The 14724-nt window shown below is 41.0% G+C and overlaps 1 protein-coding gene across 9 annotated transcripts in view; it reads right to left on the reverse strand.

The window, feature by feature from the left end:
• PDPK1 (3-phosphoinositide dependent protein kinase 1) overlaps positions 1–14724 on the reverse strand; it is an 88520-nt gene that overhangs the window by 46719 nt on the left and 27077 nt on the right. For 6 of the 9 annotated variants that reach the window (XM_038420677.2, XM_038420678.2, XM_043494180.1 and 3 more), the window contains one exon: positions 2982–3251. In XM_038420677.2, coding sequence (XP_038276605.1) covers positions 2982–3251 — 270 coding nt within the window. Of the gene's footprint in view, positions 1–2981; positions 3252–8742; positions 8821–9960; positions 9988–14724 lie in introns of those variants that run through there. The other 3 variants (XM_043494179.1, XM_043494174.1, XM_043494177.1) reach the window with 2 other exon arrangements.

Raw genomic sequence — 14724 nt, forward strand, 5'->3', positions numbered from 1 at the left:
TTACTAGAAGTCAGTAATACAGTAAACTACTCATTTAAAATCAGGAAACAAATTGTTGTTTGTAATCCTGCCAAGTTAATTTACTGTTGAACTCTTATATTAGGATTTCCAGATTTTAGTGAGTATCTATGCAACCATTCATTTCCTGTGTAGGTGAACTTGGTTTTAAAAAAAAAATAAAATAAAATAAAATAAAATTAAGATAGAACAAGAACTTTAGCTGAAACCCTTACAGTGGCATCATGTTCTGAGGTGCATTAAGTTCTTACAATGGCATAAACCTCTAACCCAGTTCAAATCCTTCAGATTAGATTAAAGTAAATCTTGAATATTTTAAAGAGCATGAGAAACTCCACTACCTTATGGCACTATAAGCGCTTAAGCCACTAAAAACACACATTGGGATATAATGTCTTCTGAAAACTTAAAATTCAAGTCTTTTAAGGCAGAAGGGTGTTTTTTATGGGAGTTGAAGAGTGGATGCACAAAGTGGATGCAGCATGCATAAACACAACATCTTGAAGTGTAAACTTAATGACATTTTCTACTGCACACTGAAAACTGGCCCTCATTAACACTCAACAATTATTCAATATTTTTTCCAAACTTGGTTGAGGATAAATTTCTCAATTACTTTATTCAAATGCGAAATTTGAAGTTTCAAAGCTCACCCAAGGAGTTTCTGTGGAAACTAAAAAGGGTAGTAACTTTACAAAAACCAAAAATGGACGAAGTGTTGCTTCAGTCTCACAAAATTGAAATTATGAGCATATGAACATCTATTGGTCTGCACATGTGGCCTGACCAGAGTGCTGGAGGCAGCGATGGGTGCAATACAAGAATGCAAGTAGATAGTTTGACAGCCTATTTCCATTGTAATACCCAGTATTTAGTTCCTGCAATAATTAAGCAAATTGCTCAGTAACTCAAATGCTGTCAGAAGTGATCTTTATTCAAATATAAAAAGGAAAGAAAAATCAACGAACGAAATGTTACTCATTATCATTACTAATGTAGAAAGAGTCCAGATCTAGGAATCAGAGTAGTAGCCATGTTAGTCTGTATTTGCAAAAAGAAAAGGAGTACTTGTGGCACCTTAGAGACTAACAAATTTGAGTATAAGCTTTCGCGAGCTACAGCTCACTTCATCGGATGCGAGCTGTAGCTCACGAAAGCTTATGTTCAAATAAATTTGTTAGTCTCTAAGGTGCCACAAGTACTCTTTCTTTTTGCAGATCTAGGAAGTCATACTAGGTGTTTGACACAAAATATCCATTAGTCTTCATTAAAAAAGTCAATTGTGACCCGCTGCTTAATACAATTACTACTGACAACAAGGGGGAAGAAAAAAACAAGCCACTAGGAAAAGAACAGGTTAAAGAATATTTAGCTAAATTAGATGTATTCAAGTTGGCACGATCTGACAAAATTCACTCTTGGGTACTAAAAGGAACTAGCTGAAACAATCTCAGAACCATTATCTTTGAGAATACATGAGGTTCCAGAAGACTGAAAAAGGGCCAACATAGTACCTATCTTTAAATAGGGGATGAGGACCAGAGAATTATAGACCAGTCAGCCTAACTTCATTATTTGCAAAGATACTGGAAAAAATTATTAAATCAGTTTGTAAGCACAAAGAGGATAATAGGAAGATAAAGTAGTAGCCAACAATGATTTGTCAAGAACAAATCATGCCAGACCAACCTAATTTCCTCTGACAGGGTTACTGGCCTAGTGCACTGGGAGGAAGCAGTAGACGTGATATAGCTTGATTTTAATAGGGATTTTGCCAGTCCCATATGATAGTCTGAAAAACAAACCAGGGAAATGTGGTCAAAATTGCTGTAACATGGGTGCAAAACTGGTCAAAAAAGTGTACTCAGAGTAGTTATCAATGGTTCACTGTCTAACTGGGAGGACATATCTAGTGGGACACCGCAGGGGCCTGTCCTGGGTCCAGTATTAAACATTTTTATTGATGACTTGGATAATGGAGAGGAGAGTAAGTTAATTAAATTTGTGAATGACACCAAGCTGGAAGGGGTAATAAGGACTTTGAAGAACAGGATTAGAATTCAAAATGATCTTGACAAACTGAAGAATTGGTCTGAAATCAACAAGATGAAATTCAGTAAAGACAAGTAAAAAGTACAACACTTTAGAAGGAAAAAGTAAATGTATAAATACAAAATGGGAAATAACTGGCTAACCAATAGCACTGCAGAAGAGGATCTGAGGGTATATAGCAGAACACATATAACATAAGCCAACAATGTGAAGCAGTTGTGAAAAAAGGCTAATATTCTGGTGTGTATTAACTTGAGTTTTATATGTAAGACATGGGAAGTAACTTTCATTCTACACAGGAACGGTGAGGCCTCGGCTAGAGGAATCTGTCCAGTTTTGGATTCCACGTTTTAAGAAAGATGTGGACAAACTGGAGAGCATGCTGAGGACAGCAACAAAAATGGTAAGAGATTTATAAAACCTGACCTTTGTGGAAAGGTTTAAAAAAAACAAAAAACAAAAAACAAAAACTGTGTATGTTTGAATTTTGAGAAAAGAAGAGTTGTGGGGGACCTGAAAGCAGTCTTTAAATAGGTTAAGGGCTGTTATGAAGAGGACAGTGATCAACTGTTCTCCATGTCCATGATGGTAGGACAAGAAATAATCAGTGTCATCTGCATCAAGGGATAGTTAGAAAGTATTTCCTAATAGCTAAACTAACTATATGGATTGTTTAGTAGTGGAATATGTTACCAGAGGAGGTGGTAGAATCCCACTCATCAGGTTTTTAAGAAGGAGGTTAGACAAACACCTGTTGGGGATGGTCTAAGTACAGTTGGTTCTGCCTCAGTGTGGGGGTTGGACTAGATGACGTCTTGAGGTCCCTTCCACCACTTCCTTTCTATGACTCTATGGTTATGTTTTTATTGAACCAATATAGCAAGGAGCTGAAAAATAACTGTATTACTCACTGTTGAGAAAGATCCTTCACCCAGAATTTTCCCAAATTTGAAATCCTCACGTCGTTTTTTTCGAGGCTGTGGAGGCTGTTGTCCTGAATGTTGCTGCAGGGAGTTTGAACTAGACCTTGATTCAGCTGCAGTTCCCTCCATGTTAGACCCCTGTCTGCTGCCACAGGTGGTAATGACAGATGGAGTGCTGGAATCTGTCTGGTTCCTCACCATTGATGGGGATGGGCAGGAACATATAACCACACTCGACTGGATTGGAACAGCATCATACTGAAAAGAGAGGGTTGAACATATTCATTTATCTAAATGTATAACTGGAGGGGCTAAGCAACATAAATGCATGAAAATGTACAAAGTGTAAGTATGCCATATAGCAGAGTCCTTCCTCTGAAGAACTACAGTATAAACTTACAAGGTACAATACACAGCTGTACACAACAAAAACAGATCTGCAATGCTTCACAGAATTAGTGGGTCTCCAGGAGTGTAAATATTTATCGAGAGACTATTTGAAGTGTAGAGGGCTGCACGGAAGGAAGCAGGAGCCAGGAATGAGCAAAGGAAGCAGTCAAAACAAACTAGGGTAGAGCATAGGAAGTGGGAGTGGTGTAGGAGACTGAGAATAGGTATAGGCTGGGTCAGAGCTACTGGAAGTGTAGCTCAATGAATTGGTACTTTAATACAAAGATTTATACAAAAGGAATGAAGATGCAGATATTCTATCTGCACTCACTCATTTTATACAAATCATACTTTAAGGGAAGATTATTCTTCACTTCCCCTCCCAATACTCAGATACAGAGCTAAGTGTGAACTGGTTGATTAAGAGAATTTAAGATCTGCCAGGGACACCAGGGTAGAGTTTGTATTTGCGAGCAAACTTCCTTTAGTTTCTCTTTTCCTCCCCTCCTACTTTTTCCTTTTCAAAACTAGGAAATTAAAATAATTACTGGAGTTAATGCAAAGCTACATTTGAGAGAATTAAAGCCAAATGTTTAATTTGTTCCAACATTATTACTATGGCTACCTTTGTAATTTCTCTTCTTTCCCAAGCTAAATAAAACTGCTTTACTTGCATGTTACTGAATTCCATCCAATGCACAGGATGTGCAATGCAGTTGAGTTAATATTACCAGACCAATCTTAACTTTTTTGGAGCTTCATGACCTACTCTCCCTGCTTCTAGTACAACAGTGACTTAGCTGAGGCTCAGTACAAACCAAACTCTGGTGAAGTTATCTTACCGAGGGAAGCACCTCTAGCAGTTGACAGGCGCACAATGTCTGCAACCTCCGTTTTGGGTGTCTGCAGTTACAGTACCTGATAGGATTTATCACTGTTCTGTATTCCCAGTTAATAAGTGTGACTCAAAGCTCCTTTTTCTATCTTCAGCTGGCCAGGAGACAGACATTACGAAAGTCATCATACTTTCTTGAAATCACAGGATGGAGTGCTGCAGTGTACTCTAGGGGCCTACTCTGGGAGACTATTCAGAAGCTGTAGCTAGTGCAGAATGTTGCTACTTGTCTCAGACAGAATGAGTATATAAGTTCTGTTCTCAGTGTTCTGCATTAGTTGTCCATTTGCTTTTGGATACAAGTCAAATGGTTACTCTCCATGCAAATAGGTATCCTCTATGCCTCACTTTGGTAGCTTCAGTGTGCTGTGGCACTCCAGTTCCCGATGCCGAACTGGCGGCAGGGACAGTTTCAGTAGAAGACCCTTTACTCTTGAGCTTAAGGAAGGTCATTCTAGATCTGTACCTGTAGGGCATGATGCAGAACAAGAGGTATTTTTCAAACAAATTTAAATTTTAAAAATCCAAGTATGTTAAAGTTTGTCAATGCACAGTAAGGGCACCCAACAGAGCCATCTGGGATGGGCTAAAAAGGGGCAGATTTCCTCTTGTTCCGTTTGAGAGGGCCCCCAAACGGAGTGGCTTTGGGATCTGACGCAAGGTCGCAGCACCACTGACTCAGATTTGGCCAGAGCACCCCATCATTATGGAGGGGAGGTCAGACCAAACCTGAGCAGCGCTGCAACCCCACATGCTAGGTCATAATGCTTAGAGTGGGGAACCAAGAGCAGCTCCGCAAGACAGAAGCCACAGCAGCGGGTTAAGTGTGGGCTCAGTCTCCAAACCCCTCCTGCTGGGCCTCACCTCAGTGGTAACTTTTTTGGAAAGGCAGAGGGCCTCAGTTTCTGATTTTGCCCAAAGTGCCAAAAACAATCTGTGCAGTCCTGCCAAAACAACCTTAACTGTTCCCTGTCAGATTTCAAATTTCCCATATAGTTAAGGATTCACTGAAATCTTGTGAAGACTTAAAAAATAAAAATGTAAAGGATGAACTGTCTTTTAGACCCAGCTCGTCATTCTTTGTGGCTAAAAGTTTGTCCTTTAGCAGAAACTTTAACTCTGCCCTGTAGTGATATCGTGCAACAACCACACTCATCTGAAAGTCATGGAGAGAGTCTATATTTTTCTATTCACTTCAGAAATTAAATTTGAAAGCAAGGATGACACATCCAGGTATTTACTTAACAAGCAACTACAAAGATAAAAAATCCAGAGTCTTTTTATTCCAAAGAACCAACAAAATTGGACTGAAATATAACAGAATTTAAATATAATTTGGTGGCTTTTAGTTATATACTTTGTTGCATTCTTCACACAGAAGTTATGATACAAATACTTCAATAAGTATTTTCCAATCACTACCTAGTAGTTATTGAGCTGGGTGGACAGGCTTTACCAGTAACTAAACCCCAAAAGTTCTGGTTACCAAGACATGAATGTTAGCCTCCCATGTAAACATTTAATCTTATTGTCTTCCTCCTCTGCCTTACTACTTCTTCATTCCTTCTCTGTGCTAAGTCCTTTGGTCCTACTCTGTAATTAGGGCCAGATCCTGAAAACACTTATGTAACTTTACTAAACTGATCAGCTGCACTGAAGTCAATGGGACTTCAAAAAAAAAAAAAAGTACCTTTTCAAGCAGTTAAAAAACTTGCGCTCTTGCATGTGTGTTTTTGTCTTTTTGCCAGAGGACGACACTACAAACTTGCACACACAAAAAACAAATGTCACCACTCTGGATGAGGGAAGCATTAGAGAAAGTTTCCCTTCAGACTTCCAAAAAGGCAACTGACAGCTCAAGCATAAAATAATGACCTTTTAAACTCACCATTGGAATCATCCAATTTTTCCTGAAATAATTAGTATGCCTGCTACTCACCATTCAAAACAGTTTCCTTCATTTCTTACAAGAGTTCACACATTTCCTAGTTTGCTCTGGCCAACAGACTTAAACCATTAAATTTAGTTTTATAATAATACCTTTGCTTAGTTTAAATACTCTATTTCTTTCATATGCAGTGTTGTTGTAGCCATGTTAGTCCCAGGATATTAGAGAAACATTTTGACCTGAAGAAGAGTTCTGTGTAAGCTTGTCTCTCTCCTCAATAGAAGTTAGTCCAATAAAAGATACTACCTCACCCACCTTGTCTCCAATATATATGTCATGTCACTTTAAATCATCTAAGAGATGAGAGAGATTGATGACTAGAGTCCCATTTAATGCTTGCCAAATGACAGATTTTGGTTTATTAGTTATCAGCATTTTTATTTCATCACCACACCTGTGGGCATGCATTCCCTCTTGAATGACACTCTCCACCACCAACACTGAAATTCATACCTTATAGAATTAAATTATGAGGAAGGGGCTAGATCTCATCTTTACGGCTGCTGCAATTGTCTTCTCAAAGGACAAAAATGCTAGTGCTTTCTGCAAATTCCAAAAACTAACCAAGCAGCAGACACACAAAGTCACATAGCCGTGATATTATACACCCATGGTTTTCTTCTGTCCAGGAGGCTAAGACATGTTTTATTTTGTTTTGAGTATTTCTACTTCCATGTTCCAATGAGGCTTCTACAACTTACCTCACCAACTACCTCTCACAGCAGCTGCTTAAGAGTAGCAGCCCCTGGACCTGTCAGAGTGGGCAAGGAGAACTGGCATGTCAGAGCAGGCTCTGCATTAAACTCTGTTAAACCTTAGATGTTCACAAGGAAGACATCAACCAGCTTTATTTGTACATTGTCCCTGAACTTATTAGAGAAGTTCAGGCCAAATTTCAAATGTTTCATTATTATACAGCTCTACAATAGAAGAGCAAAACTGGTCCTCTGCTACTACAGGAGTACAGTCTAAGAGCACAAACTGAAACAGAACTATACTAAGACAGTGATGAGGGAGCCAAATGTAGACAGAATGCATCAGAAAACAAGGTGGGGGGGGGCAGGGGGAAGGCTTGCAGAATCCTCTAGAGCAGAACTAAGGGAAGTCTGCCTATGTTGGTTGGGAAGCTGGCCCATGTACACAAAGCAGCGTAGATTACAACCTGAAGACACAAAGGCAACAGTGAGACGGGAAATGGAGAGAGAGATTCAGACAGTTGTCTGAGAACTGAGCAAACTTCAGCCATTTTTGCTGAGATGTAGTGTTTTTACACACAAGTCCCAGAGCAGCTGGTTTTCAAAAGACAGATACTGCTTTCAGTATGTGTGTCCTTTACAGTTATTTGCTAAATGTAGAAGGTATCTAAGATACTGAATACATACTACAGTGGGACAGGAGGTCACTCAGATGTGAAATGGAATTATATTAATTATATGGAAGCATCAGTCATGGTTTCACTTGTAAATTTTAGTTTTGTTTTGCACTTAGAGCAGAGATTCAACCTCTTATGAATGAGAATACAATGCATCTTCTCCAAATTTAACACATTTTGAGCCTAGAATGTATTTTGAGAATTATTTACAAGTAAATCTATTGGTTTAAGAATTAATTAAAAACAGGGTCCTTAAAAAAAAAATTAAAAAAATATCTATCAGTCTTTTATTCATCATAAAATGACCTTAACTGCCCACCACAAACTTTTTATATTGATAATATTCAATAAACTCTTGGGTATATCTTTATTACAATCTAATTTCTTCAAATATAGCTTAAATTATCAATCCTTGAATTTGACCTGCTATGATTATATAGGTTGCAGACAGGGTCAGGTCAACAGCTCAGGTAATTTCACCTGTCTTTATATTGGCAGTTAACGGGATGAGCTGTGTAATTATAGTCCTGTCAGACTAACATCAATCGCAGGCAAGATAATGGAGTCATCGATGAGGGACTCAAAGAATTAAAAGGAGGGTAATGTAATTAATACCAATCAACATCGGACTATAGCAAATAGATCCTGCCAAACTCGATTTTTATTTTTTTTTAAATGAGATCACAAGCTTGGTTGAAGGTAATAGTGTTGATGTAATATACTTAGATTTCTGCAAGACATTTGACTTGGTACCACACAACATTTTGATTAAAAACCTAGAAAGATACAAAACTAACATGGCAAACATTAAATGGATTAAAAACTGGCCAACTGATAGGTCTCAAAATGTAACTTTAAATGGGGAATTGTCATCAAATAGGTATATTTCTATTGGGGTCCTGAAGGGATTGGTTCTTGGCCCTACACCATTTAAACAGTTTTATCAATGACCAGCAATAAAACAAAATCACCACCAAAAAAGTCTGTAGATGACACAAAGATTGGGGGAAGTGCTAAAAAGGGGACTGGTCATTGATAAAGAATGATCTGGACCGCTTGGTAAAATGGGCAGATGCAAATATGCATTTTAATAGAGCTAAATGTAAATATAAACATCTAGGAACAAAGAACAGAGTATACTTACAGAATGGGGAACTCTATCCTGAGAAGCAGTGACTCTCAAAAAGATTTGTGGATTGTGGAACATAACCAACTGTACACAAGCTTGCAGTGTGATGCAGTGGTCAAAAGGGCTAATGAGATCCCTGGATGTATAGAGAGGAAAACCTCTCTACTCCAATTTGAGACTATTTTACCTCGGTATTTGACACTGGTGTAACTGCTACTGATTTACTATGTCCAGTTCTTGGGTCCATACTTCAAGAAGTTGATAAATTGCAGAGAGTTCAGAGAACAGCCACAAGAAGGATTACAGGATTAGAAATTCATGCCTTATACTGATAAACTAAATAGATTGAGCTCTTTGAATCTAACGAACTGAAGGTTAAAGGGTGACTTGATCACAGATTATATCTACCTACACAGGGAACAAATATTTGATAATGGGCTCTTCAATCAAGCAGACAAAGGTATAACACAATCCAATGATTGGAAGTTGATGCTGACAAAAAACTCATACTGGAAGTTGTGCATAATTTTTTTTAAATGAGGGTAATTAACCATTGTAACTATTTACCAAGGGTCATGGTGGATTCTCCATCACTGCCAATTTTAAAATTAAGACTGGATTTTTTCCTAAAAGATCTGCTCTAGGAATTATTTTAGGGAAGTTCTATAGTCTGTGTTATATGGGAGCTCAGACTAGACTATCACAAATGGTCCCTTCTAGCCCTGAAATCTATGAGTGAGGGGGGCCACTGACAGATGAAACAACCAATTACAAACATTCTTCATAGCTAATTAGTATGGAACAAATCTACTGGCTGCAATGAATCAGTGGTCTGAGGAAGACAAGAGAGACAGTGCTTGAAAGACTCCCCAGTGCATTACTGCTTTTGCTCCACTGAGTACCTAGGCCCCACTGCTTGGGAAGGAGACAGGAGCATAAGGGGAACCCTTGAAGTAAAGACACAAGAGCACGGGGGGAAGGGAGGTGGGAGATGAGCTCTCTCCTGCCCCTTTTTTTACATCATACTAGACCTCAACAATCCTCTAAACCAGTAAATCAATCCCAAATTAGAGGCGAGACCCATCAGTACACTTCACTTCAACTGCTTTTTTTCTGCCACTGTCTCGCACACATACACCCCGCATCTGCAGAGCGACATTCTACAGATGTAGTAGTAGGTCCATAAACCATTTCTATGTCTCTTCTGTGATGTGGTGGATATCACTCACTCACCTCTGAATCCATATTTATGCCACTGTGTTATATGTTCAATGGCTTGGATGTCCTCACTGCAGTCACATGTAGGGGAGTCTTTGATTTTCCACTTGTCCATCGAGTAGCCGCATCTATCATGGTGTGTTCAGATGCACTCAGTGTGGTCCAAAATCTGCATGGCACATTGAAAACAGGAGAGAAGCTTGTTGGGTCAGTATAGTGTGCTTGTGTGCACTTCCTCTAAAATTCCAAACACTTGGCCATTCCCTGGCTGGATCCAGAGACATGAGGTGTTCAAGTGTGGTCCATAAGGGTTTTCGCCATTTCAGGTGTTGCTGGGGTATGTTATCCATAACCTGCTGGATGGGAAGTTCTGGGTAGTCTTTGGTGCGTTTAAGTTTTCATGCTGTTGCTATATCTCAACAGATAGCTGGGGGTTCGATGTTTGCTAATACAGAAAGTCACGGTAGATATGTTGATTTTAAAGTTCCTTGGTTATTTGCATGCTCAGATTCAGCTGCCTAGCCACAAGTGGTGTATGACAGCTTCTTGTTTACACCGATGCACAGTTCACTCTGCAACTAAGTACACCAGGGCCAAGGCTGATGTTCGTAGCACCGGGGCAGTTGTTCCTGACAACTTCTGAACAACACGGATGGGAGTCTTCGTTTTAGAGGCCACTTCCTTGAGGCGATCATGAAAGCTCAGTGTGCAGTCAAGAATGTCATTCTTGAGACTGAGATATGTTGGCTTTGGGTCATAACAGTTTCATCACAAAACTCGACAGTGTGTTTTGTGTGATTCTATTGTCAAAGTTGGAAAGTAGAGACCACCAATTTGCTCAGATCTGGTCTCAGCTGCCACTTTTGGAAGTACTCCTCCATGATCTTAAGGTCAGATACAAGGGTCACTTCAAGTTCTTTAAAGCTACAGGCCTGAACTGCAAGTGCCAAATCATCAGCATATGCCAACTTGTGAGCTATTGTTTCAGTCATATTGCTTGTGTATAAACTGAAGAGTGTTAGACCAAGGACAGAGCCTTGCAGGAGCCCATTATTCAAAGCACGCAGGTTGCTAGTTTGACCTTCGAGGTATATGAGCATCTTTTGGTCACTAAGCATGGTGTTCATCAGCAGTCTGAGAATCAGCACACAGAGGATCACTTTGGCTAGCTTCAGTGGCAGACAAAACTGTCATATGCTGCTGACAGATTGATGAAAGCAGCACTACTCGTCTTGAGTTTCATTGGAATCCAGCCTCTATGTTTGTAGTGAGGGCCAGGACCTGGCTGCAACAATTTCTGTGCAATTGAAAACCAGCTTGATCTTGTAGGGTAGGTTGGCATCCACACTAGGACTGATCTGATTCAGAATCATACGCTTCATCACTTTGTAGATAGTGCTCAAGAGGAAGACTGGCCTATAACTAAGAAGGGTGATATCCAGGTTTTCCAGGCTTTAGACACTGGCGTCTCTCCACCCACTACTTTTCCCAATTTCATGACTGCAATAGCTGCATCAATGTCCTTACTTGTGAATAGTCCAGACCATTGGGACAATGGAGTTCATGTGGACATCACCTGACAGAATGGATGCTGGACTTGTCTGTGATATCATTTGTACCCTGGCTGTTTTGATGTCCTCAAAAATTTAGCAGTGATGGCGCTGCCTTTCACTTGTGGCTTAGTGACGTGCTTGGGATTTGCAGCCCCTAAGTCTTTCAGTTTCAGCAGGTTCCAGGCAGATTTGCTAAAGAGTGTGAAGTTTAGACCTTCTACACATTCAAGCGACCATTTCTGCCTTGTTGCTTCCAATGATGCCAGGAGGGCTTCTCCAATTTCTGGGTCTCTATGCTCTCCATAATTGTGAAGGCACTCTTGGGTCTTTGCAGTCCAGCAAGGAGTGTAGGATGGCCCGAGTCCCCAGGAATGTTGTTCTTTGCGGCAGAGATTAATAGTGCAGTAAAACGGTAAAATGTCTTTGGCAGTGGGGGTATGCAGGAGATATTGTCCACGGTCAGTGAAAGTGGCCCAGTCTGCTTTTTTTGAAGTTCCAGCACGGTGCTAGTTTTGAGTAGAGAACTGGGAATTGAATGCCAATATGGATCAGTACTGCTCTGTGCTGGCTGAAAAGTGAAACCAGACAATCACTATGCTCTCAAATGAACTCACACAGGAAAATAAGACAAAAAACACACTATAACCTGGGGGTGAACACTTTTCACAAAGTGATCATTCTATATCTGACCTATCAGTCCTCATCCTCAAAGGAAACCCGCACAACATTTTCAAAAGATGAGCCTGGGAGCTTAAATTCATAACTTTGCTAAACACAAAATCATGGACTGAATAGAGACACTGGATCTCCCCCCTCCTGCCCTCCTTTCCTCCCTTTGACCGGAGGGGTTTTAATGGGCCACTTCACCTTAAATTGTCTCTTGAAATGTGTATTCATGCTAAACAATCTGTTCCACCTTGTACCCAGAGTGCCACAGCTAAACACATTTCCCGGCGCTGAAGAAGAGCTCTGCGTAACTTGAGCACTGGACATTTTAATCACTTGCAATGCTGCAGCCTGACACTGAGTAAGTGAACTGCTTTGGCACTTACACCATTGTCTTCTGAGATGGACCGTTGCCACCATAATTACCTACGATAGAAACATGCTTATGAACATAAAGTGTTTTATCCAGTTATTGCTTGGTGTCACTACAGGACAGAATTAAGGATTTTTGGTTGCCTTAACTGCATTTACACACATTAACACATGGGGATTTCTGTTAAGTGTAAGTTTCTTTCAACTCCGAATTTCTGTGAATTTGTAATGCTTCGTTTTGGAATAATTTTACTATGCTTTTTATCCTTTAGTAACTGATACATACTCTCAATCTTAACAGGTTTTTTGTGTACATGTCTAGGCATATAACTGGAACCCATTTTGCAACTTTATAACTACTGCAGGGATGTGTTTTGCTAGCAGAAATCCCTCTCTGTCAAAACATTTATCTACTCTTCTAGAAGCTGAGACAAGTCTCTAAGTTTCTCTATCAGATCAGAACTTGCCATTTAAACATCTACTCTTCCTTGAGATTTACAGCTTGGTTGCCATAGTGGCTACTCTCTGCTAGGTTGGGGCATTACTCCCAAAACTCCTCTTCTTCAGCTATCCCTCAGTGTGCGGATGATGCCTGCCAAGGGGGTTCATTGATGGGTTTTTAAGTGGCTGAAGAACCCAATTTATGCCCTGCAGATTTTCCCACAGAAGTGACAGGTGTAATCTTGGAGGAGACGGTTGTTGGCTGGACTGTTGTGCCCTTTCTTTCCTCCTTTGTCGCTTCTCTCTCTCTCTCACACATGAGCAACGTTCCCTCTAAGCTGCACGTCTGTGCAGCTACCTATTAAGCCCCACACAGGGGCTCAGGACTGCAGCGGGGAGAAACTTCTCTCCCCACTGGCCCCAGCACAGACGTGCTGCAGCCAGGGAAGAGGCACCTCCTTGCCCCGAGCCCAGGTGCTGCTGTTGGAAGGAGGTGGGAGGGAGACACACTCATCTCTACTCACCATCACCCCCAAGTCCCGAGCAGCCTGCACCCCAAGCCCCTCACCCCCATCCAGAGCCCTGAGCCCCCTGCACCCCAACCTTGAGCCCCTTATCCCCAGCCCTACTCCAGAGCTCTCACCTGCTCCCCAATTCTCTGCCTCAGCCCTGCGCCCCCCCCACACACACTCCAAACCCCTCAGCCCCATCCCCACCACATGAATTTTGTTATGTGCACCAATATGCAGGTGATGTGTCACACATCCCCTCCATATTGGTGCACATAAAATTCATTCTGCACATGCATGGGGAAAATTAGAGGGAGCACTACTCATGAGCATGTCTGTTCTCCTCAAAGCGAGCTGTGGCTTGGTATAATGGTGTGGTGTCACTGTGTTCTGTTCCGTGCCATCGACCTCCCAGTTTGCTGGATTGATGCCTCCCTTTTAAAGGTGTACTTTCAGTACATCTTTGAAGCACTTCCGCTGCCCTCTGAGAACCCTTCTTCCCTAATTTAGCAGAGAGAAGAGTACTTGCTTCAGGAGACGAGTGTCAGGCATACCTACACTGTAGCCAGCCCAGCAGAGTTGGTGTTTCATGACCTGTGCTTCTATACGGTTTATGTTGGCTGCAGAGAGAATGCTGATGTTAGTGCATCGGTCTTCCTAGCTGATCCTGAGAATCCTCCTGCGGCAGCACTGTTGGAACCACTACAGTCATCTGAGATGTCATCTATGGATTACCCAGGTGTCACATCCATAGAGAAGGATGGGGATGACAACTGCCTTGTAAACCAAGATCTTGGTGCCTGTTTGCAGATCCCTATCCTTGGAAGGCTACTCAAACGAGTCTTCGAAGGATGTGCTGGCACAGTGGATCCTGTATTCAATTTCTGTGTCAATGCCAGCTGTTTGGGAGAGGTGACTGCCAAGGTATGGAAAATGGTCCACATTTTCCAGGGGGTCTCCACTGGTTGTGATTTGCGGAGTACGAAGAGTAGTTTGTGCAGGTGAGGGTTGGTATAGTATCTTGGATTTCCTAATGTTGAGAGAAAGACCCAGGCTGTGATAGGCATCTGCAAAAAGATTTAGGGTACTTTGGAGGTCAGCCTCTATATGTGTGAGAATGACGCAGCCATCTGCATATTGAAGGTCAGTGATGCCAATTCTCATAATCTTAGATTTTGTTTGGAGATGTTGGAGATTGAGGAGTTGACCATCCATAGGATACTCAATCCCGATTCCAT

This window comes from Dermochelys coriacea, chromosome 10, assembly GCF_009764565.3.
Source record: "Dermochelys coriacea isolate rDerCor1 chromosome 10, rDerCor1.pri.v4, whole genome shotgun sequence".
Taxonomy (NCBI): domain Eukaryota; kingdom Metazoa; phylum Chordata; order Testudines; family Dermochelyidae; genus Dermochelys; species Dermochelys coriacea.